At 44.5% G+C, this 21,083-nt stretch overlaps 1 protein-coding gene across 4 annotated transcripts in view; it reads right to left on the bottom strand.

Annotated features, from left to right (window-relative positions):
• Positions 1-1,272: 1,272 nt before the first annotated feature.
• Positions 1,273-21,083, bottom strand: part of dnaaf11 (dynein axonemal assembly factor 11) — a 41,199-nt gene continuing 21,388 nt past the window's right edge. For 2 of the 4 annotated variants that reach the window (XM_026149263.1, XM_026149265.1), the window contains exons 10-12: positions 20,279-20,374; positions 19,737-19,831; positions 11,075-11,489 (exon numbers count right to left, since the gene is read on the bottom strand). In XM_026149263.1, coding sequence (XP_026005048.1) covers positions 11,300-11,489; positions 19,737-19,831; positions 20,279-20,374 — 381 coding nt within the window. In that variant the 3' untranslated portion in view covers positions 11,075-11,299. Of the gene's footprint in view, positions 1,515-9,159; positions 10,966-11,074; positions 11,490-19,736; positions 19,832-20,278; positions 20,375-21,083 lie in introns of those variants that run through there. The other 2 variants (XM_026149264.1, XM_026149262.1) reach the window with 2 other exon arrangements.

Raw genomic sequence — 21,083 nt, 5'->3', positions numbered from 1 at the left:
AACATCATTTTTATTTAAGTGTTTTTCTTCTCCACTATCTGTTTGGAGTTTAACGCTCATCGTTCACAATGCACGATGCCGTGCATCTACGCAGCGTGATTCGTTACCGAAGAACGTAATAAGTCACCAGGAACACTTCCTGTTTTATTTTGAAATCTGTTTTACCTTCTGATTTGTTCCTGTTCCACCTGTCTCAGTTCACACACTCGCTCTCAGTGTAGTTGTTTAGCGTTGGAGCCGCCGCTCCTGTTCTTCTTCTGTGTTCTCGGCTTGTGTTGGACTTTCTTGGTTTGACTACGTTTCTGCCTTCGCTGGCTGCCCAGGTGTGGATGACTCCTGCCTTCTGGATTTTCCTCTGCTTCCATCTCTCCTGATTTGGATCCCTCTCCTTGACCGTTACACTTCTCACCTTAAATGCCCTAACCTCCTGTTAGTAAAGCTTCCTGATGATTGATTCTCAAACCTTTTGAAATGTGTGCTGGATCTTAAACAGAGAACCAGCAATGTGTGGGAGGAGACGCTATTGACCACAGAGTGTTCACAAGGCCGCACGGCGGCAGATTCTATCATAATAAAACACCTTTCTGTGAGTCTGCGATATGTTACGGCACCATTTGCTGCTTTACAGCATCTGCCATTGTAATTTGAAGCATGAAGTCAGCAGCTGCAGAGAGTTTGTAGCAGCAGCTTCCTGAGAGCATCGCCTTCAGCCCCCACAACCAGCTGCTTCTTCTGCACACATAGAAGTTTCTCTTCTGTTTTTAAACCAGGCGCCATCCAGGGAAGTCGTGTCAGGTCAGGTTATTCATAAGCACATATAAAAACAGCACAAGTGCGGCACAGCTGAATGGAATAAAACAGAGCAGCTGTGTCTTTACGCGAGGTTTAAAGATGTTGGTGACGTCCTAATTTGAAGGAGCAGACAGTTCCAGAGTTTAAGTGAAGCTACAGCAGAGCCTGATTCCAAAATAAAAGCTTTAGCAATAAGCAAAAGTGGATGAAACAAAGGTAGGGACTAGTTTCTCACAGTGAGCAGACGAGTGAACATTTTTAATCTTCACAAGGCTTCCTGTCCTAAATCCTTAACTAACCAGAACGCATGAGCAGAGTGCTCTTGTTTTATGAGCTTAGTCACCTTCCTGTGTGAGAACGCGTATCGTTTGTTTATTTGTCTTTTTCATTTACCACCCGAGTGCTACTTTCACTTTACATTTAATTCAGTGAACTTTAATTGAGTGAAGACAGAAAATACTCTCCACAGTGCGGGGCAGCACATCGTAACACTGTGAGCTCATTTTATCACAAAGGTCGATTTAGAAAGATTTTCAGGTGTTCAGGAGGCTTCAGGTGTTTGAAGGAACGCGTGAACGTCCATATGTGTCATCGGCTCTGCAGCTCAGCCTCCGCCGTCTCCCGCTGTCTACTCTGAGATTCTCTGCACATTACCGACACCGTGAATCTGCTGACTCCTCTCAGATTTTTACATTTCTTTGCAGAAAAGCTGAGAAGTTCCTCTGAAAGCAGAAGCAGGCGTCAGTGTTGAATATTAATGATTCTGGTCCCACATGGATCCACTTCTAAAATATATAAAGTTGCAGGTTTGGCCTGAGGACATAATAAGTGAGAAGAGGTGATAACAAGAGGACACTTTGATACCTCAGACGTCACTTTGTTGTTCAGGTCAACTTGTACATGTGTGAAGGCACCACTAATCCAGGAGCCACGTTTACTTTCACAGACTCACACTAACACTGTTACCATTAACTACATGCAAAACTACAAAACGAGGACTGAGGTTTATTTAAACGCTGATGAGCACGGCCTGGACTGCACAAGAAAGGATGGAAAGAAACACAAAACTGCATAAGGTGGAAGCAGGAAGACTGGATGAAGTGATGAAGACAAGGACGAGTGAATTTACAGATGGCTGAAAACAACTTTCAGCCATACATTTCAGGTTATCCCAGAATTTTGACGTCCAGCTGAAAATTCTGAGAAAATAACTTGAAGTTGAAAAAGTCATTAGAAATGTCAAGTTCTCTGAGATTAAAACTTGGCTACGCCTGGCAAATATTATTTTATTCATTTATTTATTGTCAGTGGTGGAAACGCAAAACAGACAATCCAGCAATGAAAGGACTGCATCTGGGATAAAGAGCTACTCCTAACCTTCAAAGTAAAAACAGGAGAAACTAAAATACAACACTGACACAAGAAAACTAACAAGAAACAAAAAAACATCTTTGTGGCCTGGGAAAACCAGGGGTGTCAAACATGAGGCCCGGGAGCCAGAATCAGCCCGGCAAAGCATCCAATCAGGATGGACAGTGTTAGGAAATTTGAAGGAGGGCAGAAATTTTGGACTTTTAACTGCAATTTCCTACATTTTTACAACTTTTCCTACAGACACAGACCTCGTCCTCATACTATTTTAAATAACAACTACGCGATTAAACGATTTGTTTTTCTACCTGCTGTTTTGACAGTATAAAGGACATCTTCTCTGAATGAACAAAACTTTTCTGTCATTTCTTAAATTTGAGGCCCAGAGAGTCGTGCTGAGAGATTTCTCTCATTTACTGCAGCAGCATTACTGCGTCATGTGCAAACACACAGGCACGCTGCTGAAACTGCTCTTCTTTTTCCTATATTCAGGATTTACCAGTGAAACTTGTTTACACATCTCTGGTTTAAATGTTGTTTCTAAGAAATCTTTGATTTTGATTCTTTGATTTCAATTATTTTATGATTTTTAGGTTGTAGTTGTTAGTTGTTGTCCACTACAGAGCCGTAAGCTTGAGAACACAACACACGTCTCGTTGTTGCCTCCAAAGAGCACAAAGTCGGAGCTCTGCAGCGTTCCGTCTCTTTCAGGTCATTTTTCGGTCATTTGATGTGATGATCATGAAATGAGCAGGAAATGTGAACTCTGATGACGCAGTTCGGCTGTTTGATGCATCAGCCTGCACGTACACTAACGCAGACACACGACCGAGGCCTGGATCCTGGAAATATCTGCAGTGGAAATGTGGATGTGCAGGGAAGAACAATGAGACAAAGTCAGAGCCGCTCTTTCCAGGAAGGAGTCCTGTGTTTGACCACACAAAGGCTAACAGGATTTACCCAGAAGAACAGAGCAATCTTAAAATAGATTGATTGCACGTCTTGGTGGCCTTTAGTATTTCTGCTTAATTGGTAACGGTCGTCGGATTTGACTAATTATCTGTATGAAAAACGGCCGAACGAGTCTCTAATTGAAAAAGCAATAATTTGACTCCAGCTGTCTGCTGCTGTACAGGACGGTCCGCTGCTTCCCAGCTCCGGGTGGACAGATGGGAATCAGACCATAAAGCTTAGAAGAAAATGGATTTTCCTGATGGTCTTTCCTTTTTTTAGCTTTCAACTCCATTAAATCCTCCAGTGAAGTGAGTTACAGCCTCTTTGCCCTAATCTTCTTCAGGAAACTGCGAGGCCTTTTCAGAAGCCTCTCCTGCCTGCGGGATTCAAACCTGTGACCTCCTGGTCACAGCCAGGTATTTAGGCAGGAGCAGATTGACGACGCTTGGCTGAACATTTCAAAGCTCCCTGCAAGTGTCAGTTTGTGGGTGTGAGGTGTCTGGTGATGGACGAAGGCTCCGATCAATACTTGTGTCCGTGAATGGAAGAAGATTTGTCATCCATGTAATTTTACAGGCTCAGAATAGCACGCCGTCCCCGAGCAGAGACCATCCGTCCTGCAGGCGGCTGACAGCTGGAGTTATGTGATGATGCAGCAGCATGGTGGGAACCTGAAGTGCCCTGCAGCATGAATGTTTGGACACATCGTTTAAAGTAAAATAAAACGCAGATATGTCGCTTTAAACATGGCCACACACAGACTGTATGTAGAAGATGGACATAGCTGCAGTGATGTCACAGTTTAATTTCTGTGGTCCAGATGTGAGCGTTGTGGCTGTTGCTACATCAGATTGTTGGAATTAGATTAGAAATTCAGATTTTTCTGCACTCATGTGAAAAAGCCTTCTTCCTGTTCCCGCATTTCACAATAAAAGTCCCCAACAAATAAACTCCACACCTGCTGCAGTTAAAGAAACAATTTGCAGATCCTGCAGATTTCAGGATTTAAAATAAAAATATTTTCTGTAGTGTTACACATTATGTAGAGGAGGACTTCATAATGTTTAATAGATGTAATAATAAAAACTGTTACTGTAAAAGTCACTTTAGATATTTCTATCAGCGTGTACTGCATTGGTTGAAAGTCTGCGATGAATGCTTCTGATTATCTGAGACAAGTTTAATAAAAACTCTGACATCTTCCTCTTCTCCTCCTGCACTGAAACTCCATCTTCATCATCCTTTGTCCAGCAGCCTCTGCTCTCCCTCCTCTGCACATGTCCAAACATATCAGCCTCACCTCTCCACCTGAGCTGTCCCTCTGATGCGACTGAGCACCTTCAGCTCTGCCTCTTCTTGTCATTGATGTTTTCTTGCTGTGAGTTTTCACTCTTCTTATCAAATACAGGAAATAGTGAAAGATAAAGCATGTCCAAACCTGTACCAACCATCAGTACTGTACATTTCAACATTTAAACACACTCAGAGACGGAATCAAGAGTTACTGCTCCGCAAGAAATAAACTTCAAGCTGAAAGCAAACATGTATCATGTGTGTGACACATATGCGATGCTGAGGTGAACATAATGCACGGATCTCAGGCAGCAGTAATTTTACTGTCACCGTTTCACGTCAGTCAGCGAAGTTTCTAAGAAAAGTATCTTAACAGCAGACAAATGTCATATTTTCAGATCCTTTGATATCCAGTAGAGACACGTCACCATAGAAACCAGGAAAACTGTCTTCTCCAGCCTCCAAATGTGGACTTTTGTTGTGCTTTAGAAGCAGAAAATCTCAGTTTGTGTCCACAAACCTGAATCTGAACACACAAGATGAGGCCGCACAATTTTAATGCATGACAGGAAGTCGGCAGTCAGTGGTGACACACTGACCATATCTGGACGGGTGGGCGGAGTTATCAGCTAACACTAGCTTGGGCATAAAGAGTACAGTTGGCACAGACAGACACCTGCTAATGAATCGCGAACAGACTAAAATAAAAGTTTAACTGTGGAAACTGAAGCTCAGACTTTGGCAGCCGTGTTTAATCAGGGTTTCTGAACAGTAACACTGTAATGAGTCACAGCCGGGTGAATATCTGCCTGTTTACAGTCAAAATTATCCTCCGTAACGTTGAGCTGAAGCCAGAAACACGCTGAGGCTGTTGCTGTTTCCAGATGAGCAGCTTGCATTTCACGATAAACCTGATATGAAACGTCCTCGTGCGGCTCCACGTCTCCGCCGTCCTCCGGGGTCTTGGACTCATCACCTGTCAGGTGCAGCAGACGATTTTTCTGTTTTATTCTGCACCCTCCCCTCAGCTTTCATGTCTGAGAGCTGCAGGCACTGAGGTGGAGCCGACCAGTGTTCGGGCCCACAGAGACCTCCAGACTGGACCTGTTCTTTCCTCCCCCGTCCTCCAGGAAAACACCTCTTACAGCGATGGAGCAGCGATGGATGAAAACTGAAAAGCCACGTCACCGTTTCAAACTGCTCGTTGGTTCATGCCAGACCTGAAGGCTTTTTATCAACAGAGGAAGTCAGGTCAATCCCACTCTTCTTGAGACTTCTGTCATAAATAAGGAAAACTGTATGTACGTTCACAGTCTGTGTCTGTGGAGCGGTGACAAATTAAAGGAAAAACCTTGAATGGGTGACCTGTGCAGTGAGAGGGTTTTTTGCTGGCAGGGCGTCCTGAGTGATGGCCTCTGTCCTCACTGATGAAGTATTTCCACCCTGATGGAGCGGTCCCCCTCCACAGGACGCGAGGGCTCACTGACTGGTGTGATGAAGATGATGTGGATCATATGCTTGGGCCTTCGCAGACCTCGGGCCACCCACAGCGACTCTGAGCAAGGCGTTTGTCAGAAATCCAGCCGCTGAATATTTAAAGGTGTTACAGGCTGCTGTGTCATATCTGCATGATGTGGCAGACTCTTCAGCTGCACAGACAAAGAGAGGAGGGGGCGGTCGAGAAACTGAGCAGAGTCACTTTATTTAGCTTTATGTGGACAATGATGACTGTTGTTGTTTTAAATTACGGCGCTGAGATGAGATACAAAGACCAAAAAACGTTTATTTCTGCTGTAAAGTTGGACAATTTAACTCTGAGGGTCTGACTCACTGCCTCAAGTGGAGATCACAGGAACTGCAGTTTGGAGGTTAATACACATATTGGGAAAATCTGTGCTAGATAAAAATGACTGTCAGCTGCCAGCAGATTTATCTTTGGTATAAATTTATTTAGGTTATTTTCAGAAGAACTGGGATTGTTAGTAACTTCATCATCTCTGCGGTGTAGGACCAGCGGCTCAGGCTGGTGCTGTAAAGTTGTGGAGATATTTTCTTGGCCTTCTTAGAAGCAGCTGAGCATCGTTTAAAAGCTGACCATCTCCATCTCTTTATGACCACAATGCGCTCATCTCATTGTGGACATGCTCCTGATCCAGGCCTGTGCTTCACCGACAGGGTGGGGTTGGGTGTTCTCGGCCAACAGCTTCAGTCGGCGGCACTGATGTTGAGCGTTCACTGATGTCTGTGAACACCGGCTTCAGAGTGCCACGCCCACCTTTAATAAACCAATCAGCTGTAACTAAAAGCTGCCGTTTGGCTTTCTAAGAGATAAAAATAAGACTGAGAAATGGACAGACACTTTAAACGTGTCTCACAGAATAAATTTTCTGTTTCTACTTTGATGTCTCACTTCATTTTGCTGCTGATAAAGTTTCCACGAACTCTGTGACCCAGTTTGGTTCGGGGATGGGATGAGCGGGCTCCCACCAGCAGACAATCATCCTTTTAAGCGCTGCTGTATCCGTGAGGGATATGCTGTAGACTTTTCATTAGCACATAAATTAAATGTCACTAAGTAATAAAACCGACTGACGCGCCTCCTTCCACGAGAGGTGATGGTGCTCTGGTGTGTGTTAACCTCCGTGATGCGAACACGTGAGGCCGCCGTGTGATTCAGTGCTCGCTCAGTTGAGGTCGTCGTGAATCAAACCGCCGTGAAAAACGACTTTGTCTGTCAGCTCCGAGCTTCAGTCACGGTCCAGGAGATTCACGACTCAGCATAAATGATAAATACAACAAATCACCACGTGGCTTCTGAGTGTGGAGGACACATATAGAGGTATAACGCAGCTCCTCCACCCAGAGGAGTCCATCAGACGAAGGCTCCACCTGGAGCTGTTCCTGAGATTATTTTGGATCCATCAAAGCAGCTCACTCTCTGCCTTAAAGAAGCTCAGTTAGCTCCTCCTCCTTCAAGGAAGCTGTCTTCTGATTGGCTGCCCCCCACAAACAGAAGGTAAGAACAGCACAGAGCTTAGAGAGTTTGTCTCAATACAAAATGTAACCTCAATAATTGAAATTTGGACCATGTTTGATGTGAGCATCCACCACTGGAACAGCACACGTATGACTGGAAATAAAGAAAAGTGGAGAACATTTCCCGTGAGGAGAGTTTCATAAGATTCCTTCTTTGACGTTCACGGGATAATAAAGAGCTTCCCACAGGCTGCAGAGCGAGCATCACCGCTCTGCATCAGCCCTTCGCTGCAGCGCAGAGATGGCGAGAGGGAGGAAACCAGTAAATTATTCATCCCAGAGAGGAAAGAAGGCGAAGAGGGAGGGAACCCAAAGAAGGAAAGGCCAATGTCTTCTCAGACCAGTGCCACATAAAACCAAACATTTTCCTGCCCAGCAGGGATCCAGTCTCCTCGCTGGGTCCCTGGGCTCTGCGTGCAGCCGCACGGCGAGGACGTAACCCCGCAGAGTGACTGGATGGAGTAATTAAGCTGAGATGCAACCACCTCCAGGGTGTTCCTCCACTGTGGTCCTCTCACGCTTCAAGGTTTGATGTGTTGCATGTTCAGAGATGCTCTTCAGCATGGATGTAACATCTAAATATTTGAGTTAGAGTTTCATCTCAGTGAGACTTTACCTGGATAAATAAAGGATACCAACAGGCTTGGGGTGATTGCTGCTCACTGGGTGTATCCCCCTTCTTTCGGGGGGCTGTTCTGTTTAAACCTTAGAGATGGTTGTGGGAACCTCCCAGTGAGAGCTTCAGCAGGTCGTCTTGACCATGCCCTTATACCCAAACGCACAGCCATGTGACCGGCTGAGTATATATTTGTGTTAGCGAGCAGTTGGACACATATACCAAAAAAGTGGAGAGTGTATATGTGGTATAAACACACCTGACATCTGCCATATAAGGTGGATCTGTGGCACGCCGAGTCAAGCTGCAGGTGTGAGCCACATTTGTGCCAGAATATCTGAGTTTTCTGGCTGTAAACTCTTCTCACTGTATTGTATTTGTTATTTACGGCCTGTGAAAGGAGAAACATGATAACATCACCAACGAAGCACTGAGTGGACTCGGCAGCAGAGAGTTCAGAGAGGCTGAAATGCTTAAACCTGACATGTAGCACTTATAAAATACAGCAAAAAGAAGAAAACCTGATGAGACGAATAAAAATAACTGGAGGCTTTTCTTCCCGCTCAGAGACGAGTGTGATCGGAAGTCTGATGGCTCGGACTGAAAGGAAACGGCGAGCGTTACGAGTCAGTACCGTCTGACCCGGGTCAAAGCGATGAGGCGGTGCTGCTTTCACAAAATGAGTGGGACCGTCCGCTGTCATGGCAACAGACAAAAATCGATGGAGCTCGGACAGATAAGAAACGGGTTCTTGTGTCTCTGAATTTAATCAGACGGCAAGAAAATCTGGTTCATTCTGGTTCTGATCTGATTGAGTGTTTAAACAGGAGGGAGGTTCACGCAGGCAAAGGAGGTGAAAGCTAAAAACAACTCTCTTCTTAAACAGATTCACTCCACAGGTCAATACTAAAGGTAGACTGACTATAATCTGCAGCTCTGACATCTGCAGTGCTAAAAGCCATCTGCTCAGTAAAAAAACAATTACTTCTGTCACAAACAATCCAGCGCTGCACGAGCTCATAATTCAGATTGTACGACTAAAAAACAACAAACAGGCCCACAGCCTGCCCCACAGCCCGCCCCGCTTCATGCGCCGAACAACGTGAACCAATGTGACCGACTCAGTGGTGTAACTTAGTACATTTACTTTATTATAACAGTACAGCTTTAATGTACTTTAATTATTGAGGTTATTAAGAGGAAGAATTATTAAGAAGAAGAGCTCAGTGCATCATGGGAAGTCCTCCAGCAGCCTGAGCCTGTAGCAGCATAACCACAGAGATGCTTCAGGGTCACCTGGACAGGAACACCTTTACCTGCAGTGATGACGGATAACAGCCTGAACACGCTCACCTGGTTTAGGCTCAGGCAGCAGCAGCAATGATACAGACAGAGGAACAGAGTAAGGAAAGAAGCTGACCGCTGCCTCAGACCTCCATCATGGAGGAAGCATCCACCAATCGAACACCAGTTAACCACAACACACCTGAGTCAGGAGAGGCAGAAACACTGAAACGCTTCAGCCGTGATAACGACGAGGAGCTAAACGAGCTGTTAAATGGGACTAATGGAGCATTTGCCACTGACGCACGAAACTCTCGCAGCAACCTGAACCTCGAGGGCGTATTTCAGAGGCCGGCGGTGGTGTTGGTTTGTTTCATCACACAGGAAAAAAACAGTGAGCACAAACAGAAAACGTCTTATCTGCACAGCCACACGACAGAGAGGGAAGCTCATTTATCAATAATTAATGAAGCGAAGCAGACGCGAGTGCAGCACAGACCGCAGATCTGGGTCGAAGGAAAATAATGTGGAAACTTTCCAAGCTGTCGTGTTTCAATGTTTAAACAGCGGCGTGAAACATTTCATTGCAGGATGATGATTGGCTGGAGGGAAACCCAGTAAACATATTCATGTTTTCACTTCAGGAAGAAACGATGATATAAAAATGTTAAAGTGTTCTGTGAACTGGCTGTTTAGTTACTTGTTTTAATAAGAAATCCATTATATCGTTACCTAAACATAAAAACCTTTCAGTTTGAACTGAAATAAAAGCAAAACCTATGATTAAGCGTGGTGACTGTGGTCCAGGAGGCTCATTAAAGGCGCCTGCTCGCTGCAGTTTACATGTGTTTGAACAACAATAAGTCCTTATATTAAAAACTCAAATCGAAGATGGCATCACAGAGGCTTTTCCTCCTGCAGCCGCACCACAAACATCCAAATCTCCCAGATGGCTCGAGCCACGGGGTCCAAATATAGAAGGCTGGATGATAAAAGACGAGCGAGGCTGTCGGGAGGAAAAATGGTCCAACGCCAAAATGAGTTCTCAAGGCGCTGCGGCTGTAACGGCGCTCAGAGCCAGGAGGAGGAGGAGTCGTTACCTCCGAGCTTTTTGGGGTGACAACTCAGAGGAAAGCAGAGACCCAGGAGACTTCAAGGAGAGATGAACAAGCTTCAGAATATGCTTGGACCGGCGTCCTCCGGGCACAAAGCAGAGGCTCTCTGATCAAAGCCGGGCGCAGAGAGTGAGCGAGCTTCTGAGCTTTGAGGAGGAGCATCACAAAAAAAGAGAAAACACAGCAGGGCAACGCACAACGGCAGCCAAGACGGCAACCAGGCCACAGGCAGAACTCAGACGATTGATTTTCAGGCTGAAATCTACACGAGGGTTTGAGGGAGACCAGCAGCAGCGTCTCTCTGTTCATCCCTCCTAACAGGGCTGGCTTTTAACAAATGCATCATTTCAAAGGAGACACAGAATTAGACAACGATGTTTATAGTGAGGAAGTGTGATGTTGCGTTGCTTCAGTAAAGCTGTGCCAGCGTTTCAGCTCTCGGCCTCGCCCTGCTGCAGTAACGAGCAGAGAGTCTTCCCCCGATCGGCCATGTCGTCTTTACAGCTGCTTTAAAAAGGGCAGAAAATGTGTTTGAGTGGAAGCTGCCTCTTCACAGCTTTAATTACATTTACTTTTTGTGTACCAACAATAAAACTGTCCAGTTGAATTCATGTCCAGGTGTCTCATTAATATGTGTTTAAGGCTGGTGGTAAGGACATTTATTAAATGCTGAGACATCAGGTTTGCAGACTGAACCATACACATCAGGAAATCTGCAGTGGTTCATTTGCACACATCTGCAGGTCAGAGGAAATCTAAAGGTCCGTTTAAAGGAAATATACCGTCTCTTTGTTCCAATCATACAGTCTGAGTGTTATATAAGCTCATCCTTGTACTCTTATATGAGTGGGGGGACATCAGGGTCGTCCACGAACCCTTCAGAGAAGTGATCCTCGGCGGCTGGTGGATCCGGTCTGGATGTTTCCATCGGCCCTTCTTTGGCGATCTGGCGTGGCACGATGTTGGCGAGGTCGACGGCTGTGCGCTTGCTCGGGTCGACTTCGAGCCTCTCGGGAACGTTATTTTTCCTGTCGAGATAAAGGAGAATTATGAAGGTCTTAAATAAGTAAAAGAGCTTCGTGAAAGACACAGGTGTAGAGAAAGAGAGCGCCTTGGCCTCCTCCACTCCTCCTTCATTAATACATTAAATAAACAACAGCCTGCCTCTACAAACATTTATCAAAGGATGGTCAATGAATTTAACTGTGTTGCTCAGCTGTTGAAATGCTCTCTTCACTGCTGGATCAGCTGTGAGAACTGTTATTATAATGAATCCCTGCAGAGCTCCAAACCTCCTCCGGCATTAACATCAGCACAAAGACGGCACACCAGGAGCTTCACGGGATGTTTCTGAGGCCCAGCAGCTCCTGAAGGTGTAATGTGGAGGTGACTCAGACATTTGATCCATGCAGTGTGTGAGTGTAGAAATGTTCACGCACAGTTACACAAACTGACGTGCCCTGTTTCTCTGTGTCAGGAAACACGTTTTCCTCTCGTACAGAGATAAGGTGGTGACGCTTTAATTAAAAAAACGAAGTAATTAATAAAAAGGGCGAAGCTCAGACTGTAATAACAGAGCTGCTGGTGGATGAAAAGGATTTACTCAAACATTAGGATTCTCCAGCAATATCCACGGGAGTCTTACAGGAAGTCAGTGTAAGTCTGGAGTCATTATAGTGAATATCGGAAAATCCTGAACATGGTTTTAAGATGCTCAACGTTTGGATTTAGATTTAAATCTTAGTGAAAATGGACGCAGGAAGGAGAGCAAAATGTAGAGTTTATGAAACGTACAAAAAGAAAATGATTTCCTCAAAGAATCAGTTCAACCTTCAAGCTGTTTGAAAGCATCGGCCTGGTTCACCTGAGCAGTCACTGCTGTTCCCACGCTGGTAGTTTTAATCTGCGTGGCAGCTGACCGGCAGGTAAACCCACCAAAAAGCAAGAAAATAAGAACGATAACAGAAAAAACTCCTGACTGTACCAAGAAACGAAGCACCAGCCGCTATCAGGATTAAAGTGAGGGTGATGCGTATGTGCAGTTGGGACAGACCACCATCATCCCTGACGATCGAGCACGTAGCAGTTCATCACCTTCACGTGTCTGCTAAAGAAACTGTAAAAGTCCTCCTACCTCCTCCGGTTCTGACCTCTGGGTTCTCTGTGAATAACTTCTCTCTTTCTCAGGATAGTTTTCCTCACTGTGAGGAGAAATTCACAGAAAATATCTGAGTTCTCAGAATCAGCAGCAGCAGCTCCCAGTTCTGAGAAGCTTTATGAGAACAGGAGAATAAATCAGCCATCGTTGGTGCTGATGCTGCGCAGAAACACTCAGGTTCCCAGATTTAATGTAAAACATCAATATGAGCGCTCGCACGGATGTGATCGATGGTGCAAAGTGCACGTGACGCTCAGTTAATAAACCTTTTTTCACCTATTTTATTGGTTCAACTTTACTGGAGTTGGTTACAATCAGTCACCAGTTTACTGTAATATTTGGAATTATGTTCATCGTGTATCAGAAATATTCTGTGGAAACAAACTGACTTCATGTGTTCATTATTTACTGTTGTGTTCAGTGTTGTTACTCAAGCATCCATAAATTCATCTCCGGGGGTCAATTTTCCACATTATCTGTTACCATCAAACCGAAATGATCCAGCTCCTCCTCTGAACTCATCTCCTCCATCTTACAACAATCAAGTCCATTAACCCATCAGATCAGTTTATAGGACGCCGGCTTCACGGTCAGATGTGCTGTGAGCAGCAAACCGTCTCCGGGGGTTTCTCTGATTGTGTTTGTCGAATTAACCGCAATGTAACACGTCACCGTGGGGACACAGACACACAATGACACTCAACAACTGGGTTAATCTGACATACCAGTTGATGCTAAATTGTTCCACTCGTGTGTGCACAAATTGATTTTTTTCTCCCTTTCACAATAAAAGTCCTAGCCATGGCTGCTGTGCTGCTGGAGTGCACAGAGGAATCACCCTGCTTAAATGTGAAGTAGAAGACATTGTGCCTTTTCTCCTCCCATCCTCCTCGATCAGTCACAGCAGATGGCCACCCCTCCCCAACCTGCCACTGGTTTCTTCCTGTTAAAAAGGGGGTTCTTCCTTCCCACTGTTGCCAGGTGCTTGCTCGTAGGGGATTGTCTGATTTTGGGGGTTTTGCTGTATTACTGTTCGGTCCTTACCTTACAACAGAAAGTGCCTCCAGTCAACTGTTGCTGTTATTTGGTGCTATATGGATGAAATAAAATTGAATTGCATTATTTGTGAGACTGTTGCAAAGCAAAAGTCCTTCTTTATGTTGCTGTCTGAAGAATTCTGTTTTTCATAACTAGTTCTGTTCTGTATTTTGTAGCAGACAGACAACCATTCGCTCTCACATTCACGCCTATGGGCAAGTCAGAGTTTCCAGTTAACCGATCCACACTAACTGCATGTCTTTGGACTGTGGGAGGAAGCTGGAGAACCCACGTATACACGGGGAGAACGTTCAAACTCCACACAGAAAGAGCCCGGCCTGATGGTGGAATTGAACTCAGGGCTTTCTGGCTGTGAGGCAGCAGTGCTAACCACCGTGCTATAATACCTACAAATAAATGTTAAACTGAAAGGAGAAAGATTAAAAGACACAATCTCAATGTCTTAAAGAAAAATACCACAAACTGACCCAAATTCTGGTCTCCTCTTGATCCAGTCCACAGTGTGGAGCGTATGCTCTTCCAATAATTAGGCTTCCTTTTAGTAAAATTTTCCAGGAAGAGCGTTGCTACTATAATTTAATCTTCTGCACAGCAGCTGACAATAAACATCAGAAGGACGCAGGAGGAGGACGAGGAGCCCCTTCATTACTCTCTGCATTCTCCCGCCTGTTTATTAAGAGGGGAATAAAGCTGCCAGAGGACTGTAGAGAAAACACACCGCGTCAGGAAAACCTCGGACAGAGAAAGCAAGCGTGTCGAATTTCAGAAATGAACGTTTAGTACATTTGATATTGTGGTCAAACAGGTTTGTAAGACAGGATGTTTCCAGAGTCCATCAACAACCAAACCTGGAAAAATATGATCATAATGTGGAAGAACTTAATGCCACTCTGTCACAGTTCCCCTTTGCTTAGCTCCACATGCACAATATCCTGCAGCAGTGACGTACCAGTCACCGCAGCTGCTGGGAAATAACAGCTCCCTTATAGACGCCCAGTGAATCTGCATTTGGACTTAGAGCTGTCGGCTGTTTTGTGTCGTGTTGGAATATTTTTGGTTTTCATTTAGTTTGGCTTTATTCCCTCATTTTTTAACTCTGCTTTTTTTTGACCCACCCCGCCCCCAACCAGTCCTCCTGCACCTCACTTTGGTTCTGCCACATTATTCTTCCTGTTAGAAGGGAGCTCTTCCTCCCCACCAATGCCACGTCGATAGGGGACCGTCTGATACTGTGATATCTTAACTGATCACAGAGGGACTCAAACCAATTCATCTCCAGTCTGATTCTGTAAACAAGGTTTCGTATTTTTCAAGTTTGGCTTCCAGTCAGCGCCTCACCGTGTGTCTCAAATATGTTTGTACATATGGGTCAGACTTGTGCACAGGTGTGCTCGTGTTCTCCCATCAACTTTTCTTTCATAAACTTTCTTAGACCTCGTTACGCCTCAGCACAGTGTTTATAGATGTGAATACTGCAGAACCGAGTAGAAATGCAGGAAACTTTGGAAGTTCATGAGCTCTCAGAGTAACCTGAGTGCTGATGAAGTCTGCAGGAAAATAACTATGACTAAGCTTTTATCGGACGGAGTTCCTGCAGGGTTATCACTCTCAGTTCGGTAATGGGGATGTAATTGAGTTGTACTCAGCCACAGTAACAACATCAGCGGGTTCTGTTCAGTGTCTGCGGCCACCGATCCACAGAGGATTAGGTTTTGGAGTGGATGTGAGGTGATGTCACAGGTCTGATCTGAACCCCATCGGCTCACGTTAAGATAAGAACCAGGCTAAACGAGTCACGTGGACGCAGAGAGACGAGGTTAATGCGCAGATACCGAGCTTCTTCCTGATGTGGACTTTTTTGATAAGACAAAAATATGATTTAAACCTGAGTGCAGATTCAAAGGCTTTAATGGATCGCTTGCAAACACACATTACAGCCAGTTTTTAAAAGCCTTGTGCTGAACTACAAAGGTAAACTCAATGTGGGACAGAAACGTTTCGGCTGGAGGTGGTACTGCAGAAGTGTCCATGATGTTCTGAGCGGCTCCGTGTGGAGAGGTTCAAATATCTTAGAGTCCTGGAATAATGAAGGATGAGAGCGACAGACGGTCTGTTGTGGTGAAAAGAGAGCTGAACGTGAAGGTCGATCTACTTTAATATGCCCACCTATCGGCTGTGGAAGTCCATGTCATGTAGATATGGGCGCATAGTGCTCCGAGAGGTTTCATTAAAAGATTAGGTTGATTTAGAGGAACAACCTTTACTCCAGAACTCTTTTTTCCGACAGAGATCTGCCTCACTGAAATGAAAACTGTAAGTGTCACATTTAGAAGAGTCTGGAGTCCGCTGTGCACAAACAGCCTTTATTTTTATTTTGTTTTTTTAATAAAAAGATTAACGTGAATTATGAACAGCTGACGGTCCTCTTTTCAAATATGGAAAACAGACAGATTTCAATTAGAAGCAATTTTTAGAAGAATAGAAAATTAGAAATGAGATTAAATCAGAGAGCTGTCAGCCTCTGCATCAGTGCAGGTACTAGCTCAGCCTGGATGTGAAAGAGAATAAACAACCCTAAATATTAAAAAAAAAAAAAACCCTCCCAAATACTGATCTAGAAATTTCCAGACTTTGATTTTGGGGGCTTTGTGGGACCCAGTTCAGTTGGTAACAGTCCAGATTCACCATTTATGGGTTCAATGATGGATAGAAAGGAAATTCTTCTCTTTCCTTGAACTGCGAACACAGTAAATACATTTAAAACTGTAATGAAAGAAAGAGAACAATAAGAAATAAAAATGGAGCTGCTAGTCCCGGGCCTCCTCTGCCCGGCCTGGTTAGAAAGTCCAACATGGCTTCCTGTCATTGGTCACTCATAGTAGAGGTCCTCGTGGGTACTGAGGCAGAGAGCACGCCATATTACCCGCCTGGGAACATCTAACAGGGTTCTAACACCACACACATCATCTAACAAGTTTCCTGCCAAGTTTGGTCACGAGGTCAGAGGTGGTGAGGTGGAAGGGTCAAAGGTCACCAACTTGACTGGGGTGCCTAAAATGTTTGAATTTTATTTGCCAAATTAGGTGGAGAATTATCAAGAGTTTAAATTTTTCTGCTTTACGTGATCGGAAATCAGAACTTTGGATTTTGGGAAATAAACAGTAATTTAGCAGCTGTTAGACTGATTACTTCATTTTTGAGGGGAGATAAAAAAAAATTTTAATTCTGTTTATCTGCAATTAATGTAACCTCAGGGAGTTTACTATAACAACCCAGACTGGGCTTTCCAGGTGACCTTGACCTTTAACCTTTCAGATCCACTTATCAATGGCGCTGTGAGCCGAGGGTCTGAGATTATGTCTGAGTCTATTTTACACTTAGTGCTGCCTCGTGCCATCAAGAAAATCCATTTCAAACCCGATCAGGGCCTTCAGATCAATTTCCGCGCACACCCGAGGCAGAATACAGAATCTAAAGGCCCAGGGGTCAAAGGTCACGCCTTATCATATCGAAACTATGCAATAAGTCAGCAGGAAGCAGCGGAGCTCACCTGTCACCTTAGCATTTATATCGAGAGTCCAGGACTGCACTGGGACTCTTTATGGAGTTTGATGGGGACAGATGAAGGACAGGAAGCGACTCTGTCATAAAGCAGTAATGATGATGATGATGGTGGCGTGGTGAAGAGCACACCTCCAGGCATGCAGAGGGAGCGGGGGATCAGTTACACGGCTCTGCAGACTAATGTGGTCATTAAGAGGTGAAGCTGAGCTCAACCTCAGTGAGAGCTTCATCACCTCACAGAGGAAGAGGAGCTGCTGATCGTTCATGTTTCAGTCAGTGAAGATGAGACAAACACAAAGACTCCAAATCTTCTCTCCTGACTCTTAAAGTTGCACGTTTACAAATTCACAACTTTGACCAGAACATAGACTGTATATAAAAGATGATCTACACACATTTTGGACCTTTATGGCCATCTTACTCTGTTGGAGCCACATCTCCGATCCCTCTCCTCATTTTTAAATCTCACACAAACACTGAAGGGCAGAATTTTTAATCACCTTAAAGAACTGAAACATACATGTGTGTATATTTCAGCCGTGACCACACCTCTCTCATATACTGAAAGTAAAAATACACCTGCTCTCCTCCTGATGTATATGATTGTGATTTTTACTGAAGCACAAGCTTCTCAAATAGTCTGCAACAGTCATATTATTTAATAGATAACTGCATGAAAACAGCACAAACAGTCCTGCAGTTCAGGGTCTCCAACTATCTGACAGAAACACAGGAGGGGGATGCAGATGCTGTCTGAGGGCAGCTGGAGGCTTTTAAATAGAGACAAGATATGAAAAAGGTGTTTGCTGACTCAGGTTTGTTCCTTTAACTTTATATAAAATGATTAAAAAGTGTAACAGCGGTATGTTACCAGAATGGTGAGCCAAACCAGCTCCAAGTGCTTCAAAGGACAAAAATGGTTTAAATTCAACCAAAAATAATTGTAATTGTTCTTTTCTCTCAGAGTGGGATTTGGGTCACATTCACAGTTTGGTGGTCTGCAGCAGCTGTTTTCAGCAGCCTGCAGCTAAATATGAGCCCAGCAGCACAGACACGTTTCACTGTGGAGAATCCTCTTCCTCACTTCCTCCCAAGTGTAATGATGCCGCGTGGGTCAAGGTTATCTCCGCCCAGCACACGGTCATCGAGCAGGGAGAGCGCCATCATGAACACGGCTGATAAAATGAGTCACGCTCAGTGTTTAAAATACAACAGGCATCTGTAATCAGGGCAACGGGGGCCTGATGAGCCAGAGGTGTTTAAATATGTGCGTATTAAACTCGAGGCCAAACTCAGACTAACACCACAGCCAACAATGCTCGACTTCTTTCACACAAACACAGACCAGCCTGCAGGCTGCACCTCTTTATGCCCTAATAGTATTATAAACCTAGTATTTCTGACTGTTTATCATCTATTACCATCACAAATAGAAAGTTGTATGTATCACATAACATTATTCCTGCAGTTTAAGAAACTAATGCCCAGTTAAATTTCACTTAATCATCAAATCACAAATCAAACAGTTTTTTCAAGGTGCTCAAAGTAAAGATCTTACAATATTAAAGAGAAAACCTCAATACAGTGTATCAGCAAGCACTTGGCGACAGTGGGAAGGAAAAACTCCCTTTCAACAGGAAGAAACAACCTGCAGAACCAGGCTCTGGAAGGGCTGACCACCGTTTGGGGTGAAGGAAGAAAGACAGGACAAAAGGAGGTCAGTCTGCACATACGTTACATGTAACGTATGTGCAGACTGACCTCTGCCTTTCTGTCAGCTGTGATTCATTTCTATGCTGATGACAGACAGATAAACCTGCCTATTAGACCCTCTGACACTCGCAAACTGAGTCGGCTGCTGAGAATCTTTAACATCTGGTTTAATGGTGATCTAAATCTTTGGACAGTCACACAGCAAAACTAAGGCAATAATGTTTTTATTTCCATTAGGAAGCTAAAAGGCATCCTGCAGTTATTATAACAGCACAGTCCAGACCTTTCACCGATGATAAACATGTTTTATTTTGGAGGAGCTGTTTGGTAAATCTCTTCTTTTACTTGATGTTTAATAAAGTCACGTGTAAACATGAGCCTGCAGACACCACCGTGCAGATGTTCAGTACTTGTATTCGTCTCTTGTTGCCCTTCATGTTGAGCCGTTTGACGTACTTTGGTTCTTAAAGGTGTTTTTCAAACGTGCTCTAAAAATACTAACTTACCTTCACAGAAGTACTTCACCCCAGCGTGGCCTCAGTTTGTGAAACGCTGATGTGCGCTGCACTTTACACCAAAGATTAAAGGTTGAATTTCTGTTTTCATCTGTCGCGGTGCTTAAAGTTACGTCTCTTTATCTCTAATGTCTTATTCCATCCTTGCATTTGCTTTCTTAGATCATCATAAAGATTATTAAAAAGAAACTGGAGGTTAATATTTGTTTCCTTCCTGTCCAACAGTGTGTGGATGTGTGATCATGAGCTCTGTGCACTGAAGCTACCTTTGATCATCCTCCGATAAGCCGCCGCTGCGTCTGTTCTGACGCACTCTGGGTGGACGTGGGACGGTCTTCGTCACTTTGATTTCACCTTCAGCCTGAAAAAGAAGAAAAAGACGACACAAACAGCTTTCAGTCTTTGGTTTCTGAACTCTTTACAGGCGCTCTGCTGCAGGATTTAACAGCCATATGGAGGATTAATAGCAGCAGCTGCTGCGATGCTGCAGCATCAGCACCTGTTTTTCTTGTTATAGACGCAGTAAAGAGTTTCTTTATTAAAACTCTGAGTTTAATACGACTGATCTTCAGAGGAACAAGTGAAAAAAGAACAGGGAACAGTCGTAGGTCCACACACAGTCAATCATCAGCGCTCAAACTGTAACAGGATAAATCACTGTAATCTGACTTTTTACAAAGCGTCCCAACCTTTCAGAAAACATCCCAAAGAAGCAAAAGTTCTCTGTGAAGTTTTGCAGCAGCCTTTTAACCTCTTCCTGCTGCAGCGTCCCGTACCTGGCTCAGGTGTGACGTGTACCTGTACGTACCCTGGGCATTGTCAGGAGGAGGTGTCCGGTGGTTTGGGACCTCTGAGCCGTCGAGCTGTCGGGCTTCACTTCGGCCGGCAGAACCACCTGAAATATCTGTAGAGTAAATTATTCACAACTTTAATTAGTAAGATTAATGCGCTGATCTGGCACCGACGCCATCCCAGTGTGTCAAATGACTTTAATCATTAGCGGGTCTTTTTATAGGTACGCTTTCCAGAAAGGACTCGAGAGAGAGTGACCAGAATAGCTCCAAAACAGAACGGTGGCGATCAATCACAGGAGAGGAAGCCTATGGAAACCAGAATCAAGCATGTGGGACGACAAATCGGGCATAAAATTGGACTTTTTCATTTTTTCATTTAATTCAATTTGATTATGAGGGGGAATGTGAGGAAAGCCACACTAAGGAGGAAAACTCTTCAGCTGCAGAGTGTGAGACGTGTCTGATGTGATATACACTCCTCACAGATGGCTCCTCCAGTCAATTCTCCCCGCTCTTCTCAACGAGTTCGTATTAAAAACGAATTTTGAAAGCCCGGACTGATGTATCACTGCGTAAATCACCCCGCCCGTCCAATCAGGACGACCTCTGGCACACAACAGCCATCCATAAACACTGTAACAGCTTGAAGTGCAGCCATGACATTCAGGAGTCTGGCAGCGAGAAGAAGAACTCAGAAGCTGCAGGGCTCCGAATTCATGAGGGAAAAAAGTTCATCGTGTGGTGAAACAGCTGTTTAACCAGGCTTAAAGCAGCAGAAGTCAATGCAAAGCAGCAACATCTGGAGCTGAAAACGACGGC

The sequence above is a fragment of the Astatotilapia calliptera genome, chromosome 18, assembly GCF_900246225.1.
Source record: "Astatotilapia calliptera chromosome 18, fAstCal1.2, whole genome shotgun sequence".
Taxonomy (NCBI): Eukaryota; Metazoa; Chordata; class Actinopteri; order Cichliformes; family Cichlidae; genus Astatotilapia; species Astatotilapia calliptera.
This window is presented reverse-complemented; position numbering and strand designations above follow the sequence as displayed.